The sequence below is a fragment of the Hyla sarda genome, chromosome 9 (assembly GCF_029499605.1).
Source record: "Hyla sarda isolate aHylSar1 chromosome 9, aHylSar1.hap1, whole genome shotgun sequence".
Classification (NCBI taxonomy): domain Eukaryota; kingdom Metazoa; phylum Chordata; class Amphibia; order Anura; family Hylidae; genus Hyla; species Hyla sarda.
Genome location: NC_079197.1, coordinates 178,499,040 through 178,516,436, shown reverse-complemented (window position 1 = coordinate 178,516,436; position 17,397 = coordinate 178,499,040). Strand labels below are relative to the sequence as shown.

The following is a 17,397-nucleotide window of genomic DNA, read 5'->3' as shown; positions in this document are numbered from 1 at the left end:
GTCCTACTAAACTCACCGAGCAGAGTTCTGCTCCCGGTCTCTCCTCTCTTATCACCATCGTCCTTCATGTTTTCACACTTTTATATCCGGCGCAGATTTCACCGATAAAACAAAACCAAAACTTAACTAAAAGGTATAACGGGCAAAGGGGAAAAAAAATAAAATGCAGGAAATTCTCACCGCGCTCATAAAAAAGGAAGTTATTTTGTGTTCAGCAGTTCACGTTACCGCGCCTCATACTAATTAATTAAAGGAGCTGCTCCGCTAATGTGCAAACAGGGAATGGCAGGAACTGAACAGGCTTCTAGGTTCTCGGCGAGAAGTTCAGTCAATCCGGGCGCGAGCAATCAAACGTAATGAATTCACTTGTCTGTGCTACGCTTGCAAAAAAAACGGCGAAGTTTGACTGGGGAGTAAAAGGTTTATAATTAGATTTCCAATAGGATAATAACTAAATGGCAGCGAGCAGTAAAGAGAAAATATTACGTCCCGGCTAATGGCTGCCGCTCGCTTTTCTTAGACTTGTAGAAGATCCTCTAATTTAATTTGCTTTTACTAGCAAAAAAAAAATCTTGCGCCGCTCCTTGTATTGTGCTTCAATGTCATTTACAAAATTCATTGTTTTGGGTGGCAAATGTAGCGACCGCCCGATGTTTACATTATACAGAGTGTGGATGATGGGGTGAAGCGGGTGACGGGTCAGGAGTGGAGGGCGCTGCCAGCTGTGACCAACCATGGTGGAAAACCAGTGAAAAACTGAAGATGGGGATTACACAATAGCCACAAACTGCAACAATGTAGAAACAATACTGTAACAGTGACTACACTTGTAACAAGATTAAACAAGTCTCAGTTCATCTCGTAATCTTACACAGATGACCTGCAGTGATAGGCTGGAAAATTGTAAAAAAAATTAAATAAATCTCTTTTTACTTTAGATGCATTATAGATAATGTGCTAATAGAACTTTTTCCTCCTGGGTGGAGCTCAGGACGGTCATTTGACAAGTAAGCTCCACCCAGGAGGGGATGATTTGGTGTGAGCGTCTCGCCTGTACATGCTGTGCGTCTCTGTAGTCTCTGTTACAGTATGGTTTCTACATCATAGTAGACTGTGACTATTTGTTTCTGCTGGAATACAGGTATTATGGAGACTAAACAATAGCCACAAGCTGCAACAATGTAGAAACCATACTGTAACATTCCAACAAGATTAAAGAGGTTATCCAGGAAAAAACTTTTTTTATATCTCAATTGGCTCCAGAAAATTAAACAGATTTGTAAATTACTTCTATTAAAAAAATCTTAATCCTTTCAGTACTTATTAGCTGCTGAAGTTGAGTTGTTCTTTTCTGTCTAAGTGCTCTCTGATGACACCTGTCTCGGGAACTGTACAGAGTAGAATCAAATTCCCATAGCAAACCTCTCCTACTCTGTGCAGTTCCTGAGACAAGCAGAGATGTCAGCAGAGAGCACTGTTACCAGACAGATAAGAACAACTCAACTTCAGCAGCTGATAATTATTGGAAGGATTAAGATTTTTTTTAATAGAAGTAATTTACAAATCTGTTTAACTTTCTAGAGCCAGTTGATCTTAAAAAAATAAAATTAAAAAAAAGTTTTTTTCCTGGAATACCCCTTTAAAGGGGTAGTCCAGTGCTGAAAAACGTATCAACTATCCTAAGGATAGGGGATAAGTTTCAGATTGCGGGGGGGGGGTGCCCCGCGATCTTCTGTATGGAGCCCCGGCACGCTGGCCACATAGCAGGTGTCGACCACCGCACGAAGTGGTGGCCGACACGCTCCCTCAATACAGCGCTATGGCAGAGCCGGAGATTGCGGAAGGCAGCACTTCGGCGCTGCCATAGAGTTGTATTGAGGGGGCGTGTTAGCTGTGGTCAACACGCCCCCTTCCCATGGGCTGCCGGGGCCCCATACAGGAGATCCTTAGGATAGGGGATAACTCTTTCAGCACTGGACTACTCCTTTAAAGGAAGTCTCGGTTCATCTCGTATTCTTACACAGATGACCTGCCATGATGGGCTGGAGAATTTGGGAAATAATTTTATTTTTATTTTAGTTGTCGCCCATTATGCATCACGGTATACGGTCCTAATTGTAATAATTTCCTCCTAGGAGGAGCTTAGCTGTCACATGACTGTGTCAAGGTCATAGGACAAATAAGCTCCACCCAGGAGGGGAAGATTTGGTGTGAGCGCCTCTCCTGTACCCGCTGTGTGTCCCTGTAGTCACTGTTACAGTATGGTTTCTACATTGCAGGTGATTGTGACTATTGGAATCTCCATGACACCTGTTTTCAGAGAGATTCCAATAATGACATGAGCATGCTGGGAGTTGGGGAAAAACTACATCTCCCAGCATGCCCAGACTCTGCTACTATATCAGTGTTTCCCAATGAGGGTGCCTCCAGCTGGTGCAAAACTACAAGTCCCAGCATGTTTGGACGACCCTTAGCTGTCCGTGCATGCTTGGAGTTGTAGTTTTGCCACAGCTGGAGGCAATTTGGTTGGGAAACACTGCACTAGATGTTGCAAAACTACAACTCCCAGCATGTCTGGACTCTGCTACATCTGTATTCACTTCTATTTTGCATCCACTTGCTCCTTTGCCAGTGTTTTCCAATGAGTGTGCCTCTAGATGTTGCAAAACTACAACTCCCAGCATGCCCGGACAGCCAAAGGCTGTCCGGGCATGCTGGGAGTTGTAGTTTAGCACAACCTGGAAGCACCATGGTTGGTGAAAGGCTGTCCGGGCATGCTGGGAGTTGTAGTTTAGCACAACCTGGAAGCACCATGGTTGGTGAAAGGCTGTCCGGGCATGCTGGGAGTTGTAGTTTAGCACAACCTGGAAGCACCATGGTTGCTGAAAGGCTGTCCGGCATGCTGGGAGTTGTAGTTTAGCACAACCTGGAAGCACCATGGTTGGTGAAAGGCTGTCCGGGCATGCTGGGAGTTGTAGTTTAGCACAACCTGGAAGCACCGTGGTTGGTGAAAGGCTGTCCGGGCATGCTGGGAGTTGTAGTTTAGCACAACCTGGAAGCACCATGGTTGCTGAAAGGTTGTCCGGGGATGCAGGGAATTGTAGTTTAGCACAACCTGGAAGCACCATGGTTGCTGAAAGGTTGTCCGGGGATGCTGGGAGTTGTAGTTTAGCACAACCTGGAAGCACCATGGTTGGTGAAAGGCTGTCCGGGCATGCTGGGAGTTGTAGTTTAGCACAACCTGGAAGCACCATGGTTGCTGAAAGGTTGTCCGGGGATGCTGGGAGTTGTAGTTTAGCACAACCTGGAAGCACCATGGTTGGTGAAAGGCTGTCCGGGCATGCTGGGAGTTGTAGTTTAGCACAAGCTGGAAGCACCGTGGTTGGTGAAACACTGACAAAGGTGCAGGGAAATGCAGTTAAAGTATATACAGATGTAGCAGAGTGGAGTTTGTCATCCAGCAGAATTGGCTATGACATAGCCTTTGGCTGTCCGGGCATGCTGCACGTTGTAGTTTTGAAACATCTGGAGGCACCCTGGTTGGGAAACCACGCTCTTGTCTAGGTCCTCATTACTCAGTGTACTGTCCCTCTAAAATGAGAGACTGAACGCTGATCCGATCGGATCCAGTGTTGACGCTCCGGGATACAATTAACATCTTTACATTCACACATTTCACTTGTGAAACAATCGCCCTCTACCCCCCTGTCCAGTATCACAAATCCTCTTTGTATGTAAAAGGTCAAATAAAATAATAAATAAATAGATAAAATAAAATTGAAAAAAAAAACAAATAAAATAATGACACAATGTGACACGGCGCGGCCGTATTTGATCCGGGCGGCTGAGCCGCAATCTCCGGCAGAGCAGTAAATTACGGAGCTTCTGCTGAGCCGAAGACGCAGAGCAATAAAAGAGACCGTGACAAGTTCAATTCCGGGGGTTTAAGGGAGAGCGCGTGTAATCCTGCGCCGCGGCGGGCACAGGGGGCGGGGGAGGAGGGTCGGCGCACGCTCGTCTCTTACCTTGCATGGGCGGGCTGTCGTGCTGCGAGCCGTTGTGCTCTGTTTCCATTTCAGGGATACAAGCGTCTGAAAGAGGAAAAAAACTTAAAAAATGTCACATTACAGCGCCAATCCTGACCTAATGGTGCTCACAACTGGGGGTTTGTTACAGTTGTATCGGGTCTAGACGATCCTGTGAGAGTTCTACACTCCGGACTGCTACAATGTATCAGTGCAGGTGAAAATGTGTCAAACTATCAGAGAGATTTCTGCTGCAGCGTTTCTTAGCACTGCCTGCACTGACACATTGTAACAAACCCTCAGCCTTCAAATGTTATGTTATGTAAAGTACATTTGTGAAAGTGATTATGAGCTGAAACACAAAAGTATCCTGAAAGGATGAAGAAATCCGCATTTTCAAAATGTTTAGGCTTTAACTGTAGTAAAGCAGAAAACCTGATTTTCGAGCCCAAGGATGATTTCAACTAAACCAAACGGATGTAGCAGAGGTGAGATTGTCATTGTGCAAGCTCATACTGATGTGACCTGCAGTCCCATGTAACACCTCAGATAACACAGTGATAACTCTCTGAGTACAGATAATGTATAGATGTGACCTGCAGTCCTATGTAACACCACAGATAACAGTGATAACTCTCTGAGTACAGATAATGTATAGATGTGACCTGCAGTCCTATGTAACACCACAGATAACACAGTGATAACTCTCTGAGTACAGATAATGTAGTAGATGTGACCTGCAGTCCTATGTAACACCACAGATAACAGTGATAACTCTCTGAGTACAGATAATGTAGTAGATGTGACCTGCAGTCCTATGTAACACCACAGATAACACAGTGATAACTCTCTGAGTACAGATAATGTATAGATGTGACCTGCAGTCCTATGTAACACCACAGATAACACAGTGATAACTCTCTGAGTACAGATAATGTAGTAGATGTGACCTGCAGTCCTATGTAACACCACAGATAACACAGTGATAACTCTCTGAGTACAGATAATGTAGTAGATGTGACCTGCAGTCCTATGTAACACCACAGATAACACAGTGATAACTCTCTGAGTACAGATAATGTAGTAGATGTGACCTGCAGTCCTATGTAACACAACAGATAACACAGTGATAACTCTCTGAGTACAGCTAATGTATAGATGTGACCTGCAGTCCTATGTAACACCACAGATAACACAGTGATAACTCTCTGAGTACAGATAATGTAGTAGATGTGACCTGCAGTCCTATGTAACACCACAGATAACACAGTGATAACTCTGAGTACAGATAATGTATAGATGTGACCTGCAGTCCTATGTAACACCAGAGATAACACAATGATAACTCTCTGAGTACAGATAATGTAGTAGATGTGACCTGCAGTCCTATGTAACACCACAGATAACAGTGATAACTCTCTGAGTACAGATAATGTAGTAGATGTGACCTGCAGTCCTATGTAACACCACAGATAACACAGTGATAACTCTCTGAGTACAGATAATGTAGTAGATGTGACCTGCAGTCCTATGTAACACCACATATAACACAATGATAACTCTCTGAGTACAGATAATGTAGTAGATGTGACCTGCAGTCCTATGTAATACCACAGATAACACAATGATAACTCTCTGAGTACAGATAATGTAGTAGATGTGACCTGCAGTCCTATGTAACACCACATATAACACAATGATAACTCTCTGAGTACAGATAATGTATAGATGTGACCTGCAGTCCTATGTAACACCACAGATAACAGTGATAACTCTCTGAGAACAGATAATATAGTAGATGTGACTTGCAGTCCTATGTAACATCACAGATAACACAGTGATAACTCTCTGAGTACAGATAATGTAGTAGATGTGACCTGCAGTCCTATGTAACACCACATATAACACAATGATAACTCTCTGAGAACAGATAATGTAGTAGATGTGACCTGCAGTCCTATGTAACACCACAGATAACACAGTGATAACTCTCTGAGTACAGATAATGTATAGATGTGACCTGCAGTCCTATGTAACACCACAGATAACACCGTGATAACTCTCTGAGTACAGATAATGTAGTAGATGTGTCCTGCAGTCCTATGTAACACCACAGATAACACAGTGATAACTCTCTGAGTACAGATATTGTAGTAGATGTGACCTGCAGTCCTATGTAACACCACAGATAACACAGTGATAACTCTCTGAGTACAGATAATGTAGTAGATGTGACCTGCAGTCCTATGTAACACCACAGATAACACAGTGATAACTCTCTGAGTACAGATAATGTAGTAGATGTGTCCTGCAGTCCTATGTAACACCACAAACAACAGTCAATTGTGCTGGATGACAAACTCCACTCTGCTACATCTGTATATACTTTTACTGTGTTCATCCTCCTGCTCCTATGTCAGTGTTTCCCAAGCAGGGTGCCTCCAGCTGTTGAAAAACTACAACTCCCAGCATGCCCGGACAGCCGAAGGCTGGGAGTTGTAGTTTTGCAACAGCTGGAGGCACCCTGCTTGAGAAACAATGTCCTATTCACTTGTATTTATTTGTAAAAGTGAATGAAGTTTGGCTTTTTCTTAACTTGTCCCCCTCCCCCTCCCGATTTATTTTCCCAGTACGGTTTTGCGTCAGACCACAAACAGCTGAGGTGTCGTTACCGTTGAGCATCCGGAGGCCGTCTCCCGACGTGGCTTGCTTAAGTGCCTGCTCTACTTGTTCTCGCCGTTTCGACTCGAATTCCAGGGCTTCTTGTAATTTTCTTTTCGCCTTTTTCTCTTTTTTCAAGCGCTTCTGAATTGTCGCTGTAAGACACAAGAATTGCCGCCGTTACGGTCATCCCCGGCTCCCGTAGGAATATTCTCCCAGAATAAAAGGAGCTTTTATTGCTCCACGAGTCAGACACCCGCGTTTCAGCTACAAAAGCCTCCACTCAGTTTTTTTTTCTCGCCGCGAGCGCCGGCGATAATCACTTTCTCCAGGTAATAGCTGCGGGATACGGAGGTTGCGACTATAATCCATTTAAAATTTACTGCTCTGGGTATAATGCGCTGGAAATGACTCCGAGCGGCTGACTAAATAGATACAGTAAAAAACCTCGCCGCCGCCGCCGCGCTCCTCTGTACCTGCTCTCACATAAAGCTGGAATTGCGTACAGTACGGGAAATTGTGTTTATCCAAAATCTGCTGCTTTACAGGCGGCACCTGTGAACCCGCGCATATCTGAGATCTATTATCTGTAACAATGTATCCCTCCGATTCATCACCGCGAGACCCCAATTCACCTGCCCCCGGCCATAAGGACCCCCGGGAGGGCAGATAACATTACTCCGGTTTAAATCTATAGATGGATATCGTATTCTCCAACCTGTGGATCTTCAACTGGTGCACAACTACAACTCCCAGCATGCCCTGATAAACAAATCTATCTAGAGCAGTGTATTCCAACCTGTGGCTCTTCAACTGATGCACAACTACAACTCCCAGCATGCCCTGATAACTAAATCCATAAAGAGCAATGTTCCCTAACTGGTGCACAACTACAACTCCCAGCATGCCCTGACAACCAAATTTATCTAGAGCAGTGTATCCCAACCTGTTGCTCTTCAACTGATGCACAACTACAACTCCCAGCATGCCATGACAGCCAAATCCATAAAGAGCAGTGTTCCCCAACTGGTGCACAACTACAACTCCCAGCATGCCCTGACAATTAAATGTATAAAGAGCAGTATTCCCTAACTGATGGACAACTACAACTCCCAGCATGCTCTGACAACTAAATCCATAAAGAGCAGTATTCCCTAACTGGCACACAACTACAACTCCCAGCATGCCCTGACAACCAAATCTATCTAGAGCAGTGTATCCCAACCTGTGGCTCTTCAACTGATGCACAACTACAACTCCCAGCATGCCATGACAGCCAAATCCATATAGAGCAATGTTCCCTAACTGGTGCACAACTACAACTCCCAGCATGTCATGACAGCCAAATCTATCTAGAGCAGTGTATCCCAACCTGTGGCTATCCAACTGATTCACAACTCCCAGCATGCCCTGATAACTAAATCCATAAAGAGCAATGTTCCCTAACTGGTGTACAACTACAACTCCCAGCATGCCCCGACAATTAAATGTATAAAGAGCAGTGTTCCCTTACTGGTGCACAACTACAACTCCCAGCATGCCATGTCAGCCAAATCCATAAAGAGCAGTGTTCCCCAAACTCCCAGAAAACCCTGACAGCCAAATCCATATAGAGCTGTGTTCCCCAACTGGTGCACAACTACAAATCCCAGCATGCCCTAACAACCAAATCTATATAGAGCATTGTTTCCTGACTTGTAGCTCTCCATCTTGTGTACAACTACAACTCCCAGCATGCCATGACATACAAATCTATCTCAAGCAGTATTTCCTAACCTGTTGCTCTCCAACTGATGTACAACTACTACTCCCAGGAAGCCCCAACTAGAAAATCTGTATAGAGAAGAAGTGTTTCCCAACCTGTGGGTGTCCAGCTGTTACAAAACTACAACTCCCAGCATGTCCTGACAAACAATTTTACACAGAGCAGTGTTTCCCAATTAATGGTTCGCCAACTGATGCACAACTACTACTCCCAGTAAGTCCTGACAATGAAATCTATGTAGAGCAGCGTTCCCCAACTATGAATCTCCCTTAGACTGTTGCAAAACTACAACTCCCAGCATGCCCTGATAACTAAATCCATAAAGAGCAGTGTTCCCTAACTGGTGCACAACTACAACTCCCAGCATGCCCTGATCTATCTACAGCAGTGTCCCCCAACCTGTAATTCGCCAGCTGTTGCAGAACTACAAGTCTCAGCACAATCGGAGATTTACAACAGCTGGAGGATCACAGGTTGGGGAACACTGTGGGGGGGGGGGGTAATTTATTATGGCTTTGGCTCTAGTACCTATATTTTTGCATCAATTAGACAATTTTTTATGGGCATCTTTGCTATTTATTATGTATTTGTGGCTTGGGCTTCATCCATGGTGCCCTCACTTTGGGTCACTGGACCAGCTTCTTGGGTCACGTGACTGAGCACGACCAGAAAGTCTACGCTAGTGTTTCTCAACCAGTGTGCCTCCAGCTGTTTCAAAACTACAACTCCTGGCATGGCTGACCTGACTATCCTTTTCCCTTTTATCCTGTACCTTGTAGTCCTCCTAGTTCTGACCTTGGCTTGCCTGACCCCACTTGTTTGTATTCCTTGCTGTTTTCCTGATTTTATTCCCTTATCATGTATAGTTTCCCATCCAGTGTGCCTCCAGCTGTTGCAAGACTACAACTCCCAGCATGTCTGGCATGACTATCCTTTTGCCTGTTGTCCTGTACCTTGTAGTCCTCCTAGTCCTGACCTTGGCTTGCCTGACCCTGCTTGTTTGTCTGTTTGTATTCCTTGCTGTCTTCCTGGATTGGTTCCCTTTTCATGTATAGCAGCGTTTCCCATCCAGTGTGCCTCCAGCTGTTGCAAGACTACAACTCCCAGCATGGCTGACCTGACTATTCTTTTGCAAGTCGTCCTGCACCTTGTAGTCCTCCTAGTTATGACCTTGGCTTGCCTGACCCTGCTTGTTTGTCCGTTTGTATTCCTTTCTGTCTTCCTGCATTTGTTCTCTTATCATGTATAGCAGTGTTTCCCATCCAGTGTGCCTCCAGCTGTTGCAAAACTACAACTCCCAGCATGCCCGGACAGCCAAAGGCTGTCCGGGCATGCTGAGAGTTGTAGTTTTGCAACAGCTGGAGTCTCACTGATTGGGAAACACTGGTCTAAACTTTATGATACCTACTGACCTAACAGACTTTGGTGCAGCCACGGTCACACTGTATCCGGGACACGCGGTGAGCGTATTCTCTCTACCCAGTCGCCGATCCGGTTATGAATATGTTCCTGGCGATGAGTAAGTGCGTGTAATTAAGACTAATGCTCTGTTGATGAAACCCGCGCCCGCCGCCATATTTCACTTGCAGTCACTTTACTACCTATCAATGATATATACAAATGGAAGGAGATGAGATTTTATATCCAATCATCTTCCCGGGGGCCGAGCGGAGACGAATGAAACTATTTAAATCCTGTTAATTCTCATAAATAAAAAAATAAAATAAAATATATGGACAGAAAGAAACGAGTCTGTAAATTCTGAGCACTTTATGAATCACGGGAAACCGCCGAGCGAATGTGCGATCTAATGTACGGACACAAAACTGGCGAGAAATAAGAAGGGAATCTACACCAATGATATGTATAGGGGGGTGAAGTAGAGTCCCAGGACACGTACAGCAGAGCCCACCCTGCGTATCCAGGCTAAATATGACCCCACTATTCACAGTGCCCAATAAATGGAGATAAAAAATGATACTGTTGTGTCACATGTAAATGTTATGCACAACACCGTACTTAATACCGCCATACAGTGCTCACATAAAAGGGAAAGGAGAGTGCTAAAAAACAGGCCTGCACTGATAGCGGCTCTACGGGATGATGCCACTATAGACCGCAATGGTTCAGAATTAGGGTGCAATAGTCTAAGCAAAACTGAGGATGTAAGTCATTAAATAATACCGCCATACAGTGCTCACAAAGGGGTACAGTGCTGGGCCAGTGAATAAACCGGCCTGCCCTGGTGGTGGTGTCTCACCGGAATCACGCCACTATAGACCGCAATGGTTCAGAATTAGGATACAATATTCTAGGCAAAGCTTAAAATAATACCGCCATGAAGAATCCATACAATAGCACCCATGCAATGGCTGTTTAAAACTGCAATACTGTGCTCTGGGTAATTTAAAAATAAAACTTGTGAAATTCAGGATCAGAACTGGAGCTTTCATATAGACTTCTCATGTAGCGGTATAAGATGTAGAACTAGTCTGTAGATGGCGGTATAAAATAGAATGCTAGTCTATAGATGGCAGTATAAATTAGAATACTAGTCTATAGATGGCGGTATAAGATAGAATAATAGTCTATAGATGGCGGTATAAAATAGAATACTAGTCAATAGATGGTGGTATGAGATAGAATAATAGTCTATAGATGGCGGTATAAAATAGAATACTAGTCTATAGATGGCGGTATAAAATAGAATGCTAGTCTATAAATGGCGGTATAAAATAGAATACTAGTCTATAGATGGCGGTATAAAATAGAATGCTAGTCTATAGATGGCGGTATAAATTAGAATACTAGTCTATAGATGGCGGTATAAGATAGAATAATAGTCTATAGATGGCGGTATAAGATAGAATACTAGTCAATAGATGGCGGTATAAGATAGAATATTAGTCAATAGATGGTGGTATGAGATAGAATAATAGTCTATAGATGGCGGTATAAAATAGAATACTAGTCTATAGATGGCGGTATAAAATAGAATGCTAGTCTATAGATGGCGGTATACAATATAATACTAGTCTATAGATGGCGGTATAAAATAGAATACTAGTCTATAGATGGCGGTATAAAATAGAATACTAGTCTATAGATGGCGGTATAAGATAGAATAATAGTCTATAGATGGCGGTATAAGATAGAATACTAGTCTATAGATGGCGGTATAAGATAGAATACTAGTCTATAGATGGCGGTATAAGATAGAATACTAGTCTATAGATGCGGTATCAAATAGAATACTAGTCTATAGATGGCGGTATAAGATAGAATAATAGTCTATAGATGGCGCTATAACAAAGTATACTAGTCTATAGATGGCGGTATAAAATAGAATACTAGTCTATAGATGGCGGTATAACAAAGTATACTAGTCTATTAATGGCGGTATAAGATAGAATACTAGTCTATAGATGGCGGTATAAGATAGAATGCTAGTCTATAGATGGCGGTATAAGATAGAATACTAGTCTATAGATGGCGGTATAAAGTAGAATACTAGTCTATAGATGGCGGTATAAAATAGAATGCTAGTCTATAGATGGCGGTATAAAATAGAATGCTAGTCTATAGATGGCGGTATAAAATAGAATACTAGTCTATAGATGGCGGTATAAAATAGAATACTAGTCTATAGATGGCGGTATAAGATAGAATAATAGTCTATAGATGGCGGTATAAGATAGAATACTAGTCTATAGATGGCGGTATAAGATAGAATACTAGTCTATAGATGGCGGTATAAGATAGAATACTAGTCTATAGATGCGGTATCAAATAGAATACTAGTCTATAGATGGCGGTATAAGATAGAATAATAGTCTATAGATGGCGGTATAAGATATACTACTAGTCTATAGATGGCGCTATAACAAAGTATACTAGTCTATAGATGGCGGTATAAAATAGAATACTAGTCTATAGATGGCGGTATAACAAAGTATACTAGTCTATAGATGGTGGTATAAGATATACTACAAGTCTATAGATGGCGCTATAACAAAGTATACTAGTCTATAGATGGCGGTATAAAATAGAATACTAGTCTATAGATGCGGTATAAAATAGAATACTAGTCTACAGATGGCAGTATTAGATAGAATACTAGTCTATAGATGGCGGTATAAGATAGAATAATAGTCTGTAGATGGCGGTATAAGATATACTACTAGTCTATAGATGGCGGTATAAGATAAAATAATAGTCTATAGATGCGGTATAAGATATAATACTAGTCTATAAATGCGGTGTAAGATATAACACTAGTCTACAGATGGCGGCATAAGATATACTACTAGTCTATAGATGGCAGCATAAGTTATACTACAAATCTATAGATGGCGGTATAACAAAGTATACTAGTCTATAGATGGCGGTATAAGATATAATACTAGTCTATAGATGCGGTGTAAGATATTATATTGAACAAACTACCCTAGGGTAGTAAGGGGCCAAATACAAACTCAATAACTAAACCCCAAGGCCGAAGCCCGGGGTGTAAACCCCTATTGCTTACCCCTTAAAAATTAGCTTTTATTATTTATTGTTAAAAGATAATTCCCACAACAAAAAGATTAAAACTGACAACCATGTGATCCAAATATAGCAGTAGGTGCATTAAATAGGATCAATGTCCTCTCAAGTACTAGGTAGCCCTGCAGTGGCTGCCTATTCAGGGGATCACTCTGGTGTCGCTTAAAAAATACACACAATTGCCGCCTCTACATGTTTCGCCGCCTCCGCGGCTTTCTCAAGAGGCAATGGTGTATAATACTAGTAGATAAATGGAGGTATAAGATATATCTAGATAAATGACTGTATAAGAAATATCTAGATATAGACTAATAGTATATCTTATACTGCCATCTATAGATTAGTATTGTATTTTATACTGTTACCTAAAGACTAGTATTATATCTTATACCGCATCTATAGACTAGTACTGAATGTATGTAGATAACTAATCTATAGACTAGTATTATACTGTGTACCGCCATCTATAGACTAGTATTGTATCCTATACCATTATCTATAGCAGTGGTCTCCAACCTGTAGACCTCCAGATGTTGCAAAACTACAACTCCCAGAATGCCCAGACAGCCAACGGCTGTCCGGGCATGCTGGGAGTTGTAGTTTTACAATATCTGGAGGTCCGCAGGTTGGAGACCACTGATCTATAGACTAGTATTATATTGTATACCGCCATCTATAGACTAGTATTATATTGTATACCGCCATCTATAGACTAGTATTATATTGTATACCGACATCTATAGACTAGTATTATATTGTATACCGCCATCTATAGACTAGTATTATATTGTATGCCGCCATCTATAGACTAGTATTATATTGTATGCCGCCATCTAAAGACTAGTATTATATTGTATACTGCCATCTATAGACTAGTATTATATTGTATGCTGCCATCTATAGACTAGTATTATATTGTATGCTGCCATCTATAGACTAGTATTATATTGTATACCGCCATCTATAGACTAGTATTATATTGTATGCCGCCATCTATAGACTAGTATTATATTGTATGCCGCCATCTATAGACTAGTATTATATTGTATACCGCCATCTATAGACTAGTATTATATTGTATGCCGCCATCTATAGACTAGTATTATATTGTATACCGCCATCTATAGACTAGTATTATATTGTATACTGCCATCTATAGACTAGTATTATATTGTATGCCACCATCTATGGACTAGTATTATATTGTATACCGCCATCTATAGACTAGTATTATATTGTATACCGCCATCTATAGACTAGTATTATATTGTATGCCGCCATCTATAAACTAGTATTATATTGTATACCGCCATCTATAGACTAGTATTATATTGTATACCGCCATCTATAGACTAGTATTATATTGTATACCGCCATCTATAGACTAGTATTATATTGTATACCGCCATCTATAGACTAGTATTATATTGTATGCCGCCATCTATAGACTAGTATTATATTGTATACCGCCATCTATAGACTAGTATTATATTGTATACCGCCATCTATAGACTAGTATTATATTGTATACTGCCATCTATAGACTAGTATTATATTGTATGCCACCATCTATAGACTAGTATTATATTGTATACCGCCATCTATAGACTAGTATTATATTGTATGCCGCCATCTATAGACTAGTATTATATTGTATACCGCCATCTATAGACTAGTATTATATTGTATACCGCCATCTATAGACTAGTATTATATTGTATACTGCCATCTATAGACTAGTATTATATTGTATGCCACCATCTATAGACTAGTATTATATTGTATACCGCCATCTATAGACTAGTATTATATTGTATGCCGCCATCTATAGACTAGTATTATATTGTATACCGCCATCTATAGACTAGTATTATATTGTATACCGCCATCTATAGACTAGTATTATATTGTATACCGCCATCTATAGACTAGTATTATATTGTATGCCGCCATCTATAGACTAGTATTATATTGTATACCGCCATCTATAGACTAGTATTATATTGTATACCGCCATCTATAGACTAGTATTATATTGTATGCCACCATCTATAGACTAGTATTATATTGTATGCCGCCATCTATAGACTAGTATTATATTGTATACCGCCATCTATAGACTAGTATTATATTGTATGCAGCCATCTATAGACTAGTATTATATTGTATACCGCCATCTATAGACTAGTATTATATTGTATACCGCCATCTATAGACTAGTATTATATTGTATGCAGCCATCTATAGACTAGTATTATATTGTATACCGCCATCTATAGACTAGTATTATATTGTATGCCGCCATCTATAGACTAGTATTATATTGTATACCGCCATCTATAGACTAGTATTATATTGTATGCTGCCATCTATAGACTAGTATTATATTGTATACCGCCATCTATAGACTAGCATTATATTGTATGCCGCCATCTATAGGCAGTGGTGGCCCCGAGGGCCCAGGCTTGGCTCTAAACTTTGTCTTTCTTTTTTCTGTAACAACACGGGCAGTAAAATTGTAACATTGTAATTAAATCAGATTGATGGCCGATCTGCGGGGGGCGCTGTGGAGCTTCTGCTGACTCTGGAAACTGGGGGCTGTAAGTTACAAGGAAGCCAAAAATGTAAAGCTGTAACCACAGATGGGACACTAAGAATTTCATGTGACCAAACACATCCCATATGGGGCCATAACTCACCGCAAATTACATATCCCGTATATAGTATAGTAAGAGACCCGGCGCTGTTAACCCCATGGTGCCCATGGGAAAGGTGACGTACAGGATAACATCAGCGTCAGAGGCAGCCCTCAGCTGGGGTTCACAGGGGGCAGTGCTGTAGGGATCAGTATATTGGGGTCTGTAGGGGGCAGTGCTCAGGTGTCAGGGCTGTAGGGATCAGTCTATTGGGGTCTGTAGGGGGCAGCACTCAGGTGTGTAGGGATCAGTCTGTTGGGGTCTGTAGGGGGCAGCGCTCAGCTGTCAGGGCTGTAGGGATCAGTCAGTTGGGGTTTGTAGGGGGCAGCGCTCAGGTGTGTAGGGATCAGTATATTGGGGTCTGTAGGGGGCAGCACTCAGGTGTGTAGGGATCAGTCTGTTGGGGTCTGTAGGGGGCAGCACTCAGGTGTGTAGGGATAAGTCTATTGGGGTCTGTAGGGGGCAGCACTCAGGTGTGTAGGGATCAGTCTGTTGGGGTCTGTAGGGGGCAGTGCTCAGGTGTGTAGGGATCAGTAAATTGGGGTCTGTAGGGGGCAGCACTCAGGTGTGTAGGGATCAGTCTGTTGGGGTCTGTAGGGGGCAGCACTCAGGTGTGTAGGGATAAGTCTATTGGGGTCTGTAGGGGGCAGCACTCAGGTGTGTAGGGATCAGTCTGTTGGGGTCTGTAGGGGGCAGTGCTCAGGTGTGTAGGGATCAGTAAATTGGGGTCTGTAGGGGGCAGCACTCAGGTGTGCAGGGATCAGTCTATTGGGGTCTGTAGGGGGCAGCACTCAGGTGTATAGGGATCAGTCTGTTGGGGTCTGTAGGGGGCAGCACTCAGGTGTGCAGGGATCAGTCTGTTGGGGTCTGTAGGGGGCAGCACTCACCTCGGCTCTGTAGCTCGGCCGTCAGCTGCCTTTCCAGGTTCTCTCTCATCTCTCTCTCCCGACACAGCTCCATCTTTAACTCTTTCTTTTCCTGCTGGATCTGCTTCTCTTGTACTCTGGCATTGTCCACTGCCACTTTAAGAAGGCCCTAAAAAAAATGGGGGGAGCAGAGGTGTAAAGGTTTGAACCCTGAGGTTGGTAACTGTGTCTCCATACCTGTGCTGACCTTATCCTGTTTACACAGCTGAGGGTCTGTTACAACTGTTTCAGTTTAAGAATTCTTCTATAAGCCAAAACAAAGCAGCATCAAGACTAATTCCTGGCACCGTTAATAATACAGTATAACAAAGCCATCAGCGTCTGGTTCAGGACACTGCTTGCTGTCAGTGAATTGAGTCATTGTTTATCAATTGCTTTTGGGCTTTAAAAAGTGGTAAAATGAAGGAGTGTGCCAAATTTGTATACTTTGTTAAGTCAGTGTTTCCTAACCAGTGTGTCACCTGCAAAACTACAACTCCCAGCATGCCCGGACAGCCTTCGGCTGTCCGGGCATGCTGAGAGTTGTAGGTTTGCAATAGGTGGAGGCACCTCAGTTGGGAAACACAGTCATAAGGAAAATAACTCCCTAAAAGTCCCAAAATCTGCTGTTCCCCAACCAGTTTGCCTCCAGCTGTTGCACAACTGTCCGGGCATTCTGGGAGTTCTAGTTTTGCAACAGCTGGAGGCACCTCGGTTGGGAAACACAGTCGTAAGGAAAATAACTCCCTAAAAGTCCCAAAATCCGCTGTTCCCGAACCAGTTTGCCTCCAGCTGTTGCA

At 42.5% G+C, this 17,397-nt stretch overlaps 1 protein-coding gene across 5 annotated transcripts in view; it reads right to left on the bottom strand.

Annotated features, from left to right (window-relative positions):
* DACH2 (dachshund family transcription factor 2) overlaps positions 1-17,397 on the bottom strand; it is a 446,138-nt gene that overhangs the window by 15,152 nt on the left and 413,589 nt on the right. For all 5 annotated transcript variants that reach the window (XM_056538671.1, XM_056538672.1, XM_056538674.1 and 2 more), the window contains 3 exons: positions 16,580-16,727; positions 6,698-6,841; positions 4,026-4,091 (listed from right to left, as the gene is read on the bottom strand). In XM_056538671.1, coding sequence (XP_056394646.1) covers positions 4,026-4,091; positions 6,698-6,841; positions 16,580-16,727 — 358 coding nt within the window. The remainder of the gene's footprint in view (positions 1-4,025; positions 4,092-6,697; positions 6,842-16,579; positions 16,728-17,397) is intronic.